General features: G+C 61.8%; 1 protein-coding gene across 1 annotated transcript; it reads left to right on the top strand.

Annotated features, from left to right (window-relative positions):
* Positions 1-892: 892 nt before the first annotated feature.
* RASSF10 (Ras association domain family member 10) lies at positions 893-2,248 on the top strand. The gene has a single exon (XM_054390632.1). The coding sequence runs from the start codon at positions 893-895 to the stop codon at positions 2,246-2,248; it is 1,356 nt and encodes a 451-aa protein (XP_054246607.1).
* The last annotated feature ends 1,022 nt before the right edge of the window (positions 2,249-3,270 follow it).

The raw sequence follows: 3,270 nt of genomic DNA, 5'->3' as shown, positions 1-3,270 counted from the left end.
CCTCTCTGCACAGGCTCTACAAGGAAGGTACAGATCAGCCTTCAGGTTTTAGAGTTTACCCATTATAATACTTTTTAGCCACACAGAACAGTGTAGGTTTGTGAACGCCCACGATGCAATTGCACCACGACAATCACCGCCACAACCCTGTGTTTTATTGCCACTTTTTACATCTCCTCATTTTAATCCACACTCGGAGACCGATCCTGTTCTCATCAAAGTACACAGCAAGCTTCCATTAAAATCTGGCTCAGCAAGTATTTTAATAACGCTTAGACATTCCCGTCCTTTGCATATTTCATCTGTGAAGTGCTTTATAAACACGAATTTCCTAATTAGAGGTGGATGATTTACTAAAACTGGAAATTCCTCCCTAGTTCTTGCTCTCACTTTGAAGCTCCAGGATTCGCTCTTGTCCCTCGGCAGTTTAGAAGATCCCTCGACGCCTGTCATTCGCGGCAGAGGCTGGGCAGGTAGGAAGACTCAGAGACGACACTGACCTGCCTTGAAGTTTCGGCGCGGAGAGCCGGGGCGGTGCTGCCCGGGGCCGCCGGGGCGTGAGCCGCGGGGGGCGCCCACGTGGTGGTGGAGGAAAACCCGGCGGCGGCGGCGGCGGGACCCGTCAGAGCGCGGGCGGCGGCGGGCGGGAGCCGCTTCGGGCTCAACTCCCCACCGGGCCGGGCCCCTGCCGGCGGACCGCCGCACCGGGCAGGAAGGGGTGGAGCGGCCAAGCGGAGCTTACGGGCGGGGTGCCGCAGGCGGGCAGGCATTCCGGCCATGCTGAAGCCGAGCGGGCGAGCGGCATCGTGCCTCCTCTGAGCGGTCCCCATGGACCGGCTGCCCGGCCAGCCCTGAGCCGGCCGTCCCGGCTGCTCGCCCGTTGCCCAGACCGATGGAGCCCGAGGAGCGCAAGATCTCGGTGTGGATCTGCCAGGAAGAAAAACTGATCTCTGGGCTCTCCCGGCGGACCACCTGCTCGGACGTGGTGCGGGTGCTGCTGGAGGACAGCCACCACCAGCGGCAGCGGCTGGCGCTGCCCGAGCCTGGCGGCGGGATGCTGTCGGGGCCACCGCATTCCTACTGCATCGTGGAGAAGTGGCGCGGCTTCGAGCGGATCCTGCCCAACAAGACGAAGATCCTGCGGCTCTGGGTGGCGTGGGGGGACGAGCAGGAGAACGTGCGCTTCGTGCTTGTGCGGAGCGAGGCTTCGCTGCCCAACGCGGGGCCGCGGAGCGCCGAGGCGCGGGTGGTGCTGAGCAAGGAGCGCCCCGGCCACGGCCTGGGGGCGGCCCGTGCCAGCCTGGCGCTCACACAGGAGCGGCAGCGGCGGGTGGTGAGGAAAGCCTTCCGCAAGCTGGCCAAGATCAACAAGAGGCGGCAGCAGCCGCTGGCCCGGGAGACCTCGTCAGCGGAGAGGATGGAGACGCTGGTGCACCTGGTCCTCTCACAAGACCACACCATCAGACAGCAGATCCAGCGGCTCCACGAGCTGGACCGGGAGATCGACCGCTACGAGGCCAGGATCCACTTGGACCGCATGAGGCGGCACGGCGTCAATTACGTACAGGACACCTACCTGGTGGGGTCCGTCGGCGGGGAGCCGGAGCCGGCCCGGGAGCCGGGCGGAGCAGCTCAGCCCGCCGCCAGCCGATCCGAGGACGACTATGCCAGGAAGTACGAGGAGGTGCTGCAGCTGCAGGAGCAGCGGGCGCAGCAGGAGGAGCTGCTGGAGCACCTGGCCGCCGAGATCCAGGAGGAGCTCAACGAGCGCTGGATGAAGCGGCGGCGGGAGGAGCTGGAGCTGGCGGTGGGGCCCGGACTAGCCGAGGCGGACCGCGACACAACGGAGCTGAGCGGCGGCGGGGAGGGCGAGCTACACCTGGAGCACGAACGGGTGAAGACCCAGCTGAGCACCAGCCTCTACATCGGCCTCAAGCTGAGCACGGACCTGGAGACCGTCAAAACCGATCTGGACTACACGCAGCGGGCGTGGGAGGACAAGGAGCGAGAGCTGCAGCGCCTGCTGGAGACGCTGGGCACGCTGGACGTGGCGGAGGCGCCGTCGGAGCCGCGCGGGGCGGCGGGCGGGGGACGGCCGGTGGCGGGGGGCAACACAGGTGGGTGGCTGGAGGAGGCGCGGGCGCTCCGCAAGGACCGCGCCGACAACGACGAGGACTCGGACACAGGGCTGAGCTCCATGCATAGCCAGGACTCGGACTCGGTGCCCGTCTGCGAGTCCCTCGTCTAGCACCCGCCCCCCGCGCGTCGGGTCCCGCAGCTCCCGGGGATGGAGGGCGGGCTCCGGCCCGGTTCCCAGAGAAACGGTGCGGGCCCTGCCCGCTGTCCATCGCCCTCCGGGCAGCGCGGCACAGGGTCGCGGCCGGTGCGGGGCTCGGCGGGAGGCGGGCGGGCAGAGCGAGGCTAAGGGTGGTGGAGAATCAGGGGCAGGTGTGAGGTGGGCGTGAAAACTGCCGCTCCAGGAGGCAGGCACACCGGGGGGAAACGTTTTAATTTTAGCTCTGGAGTTTAAACTTGTTCTAACTAGTCATCCGCGGGCAGCGTTAAGACTAGCTCGCCGGTACTTTTATGTGAGGAAGAGAAACCCACAGCGTGTTTGTCTCACTCATGTCTGGGATTGCTCGCTCCTTTAAATCCTGGCGCCTGCCTGAAAGTTTTCTCGCTGGCTCTTGCCACTTTGCACTTCCTCCGGTACCCCGTCGAACCCCTGCTACACCGACCTCTGCCAATAGACCTCCAGGACGCATGCTCCGTAGGGTCAGTCCGTTATCTCCCCAGGTGCTCAGCATGGCAAAGTCAGAGGGTGGGTCGCAGGGGCTGTCCTTTAGCAATACACCCGGCTCTTTTTCTGGAAGTCACTAGGACTAAAAGCTGCTGCTGATTTAAACACTATCGAGGAAAAGAGGTGTCGATGCTACTGAAACTGGCACTGGGCTGTCCCAGGCTGCAAAGCTTGTGGAAGGTAGGGAGGTGGTGCAGGTCCTTTTGGCAACAGGAGGAGGTTATAAATTACTTTTTTTTTTTTTTTTAAGAACAAGCTAAATCAAAATACAGATTAATGTGGTGTAGTAACTCTGCTCAGTGTAGTGCTTTTTCTTATGCATAGATGAGTGCTTTGTTTAAAGGTATATTAAAATCGAGTACTGTCACTGTTCATTTGACAGTCATTGGAAGTAATTAGCAGTGCCTGATGTACAAAGCCTTCGACTACATGTTTTTCACTAGGCTACCTGATATTGGCTGAGCTTGGTT

Source organism: Indicator indicator, chromosome 21 (assembly GCF_027791375.1).
Source record: "Indicator indicator isolate 239-I01 chromosome 21, UM_Iind_1.1, whole genome shotgun sequence".
NCBI classification, from domain to species: Eukaryota; Metazoa; Chordata; class Aves; order Piciformes; family Indicatoridae; genus Indicator; species Indicator indicator.
The sequence above is the reverse complement of the archived record's forward strand: the minus strand, read 5'-3'. Positions and strand labels throughout refer to the sequence as shown.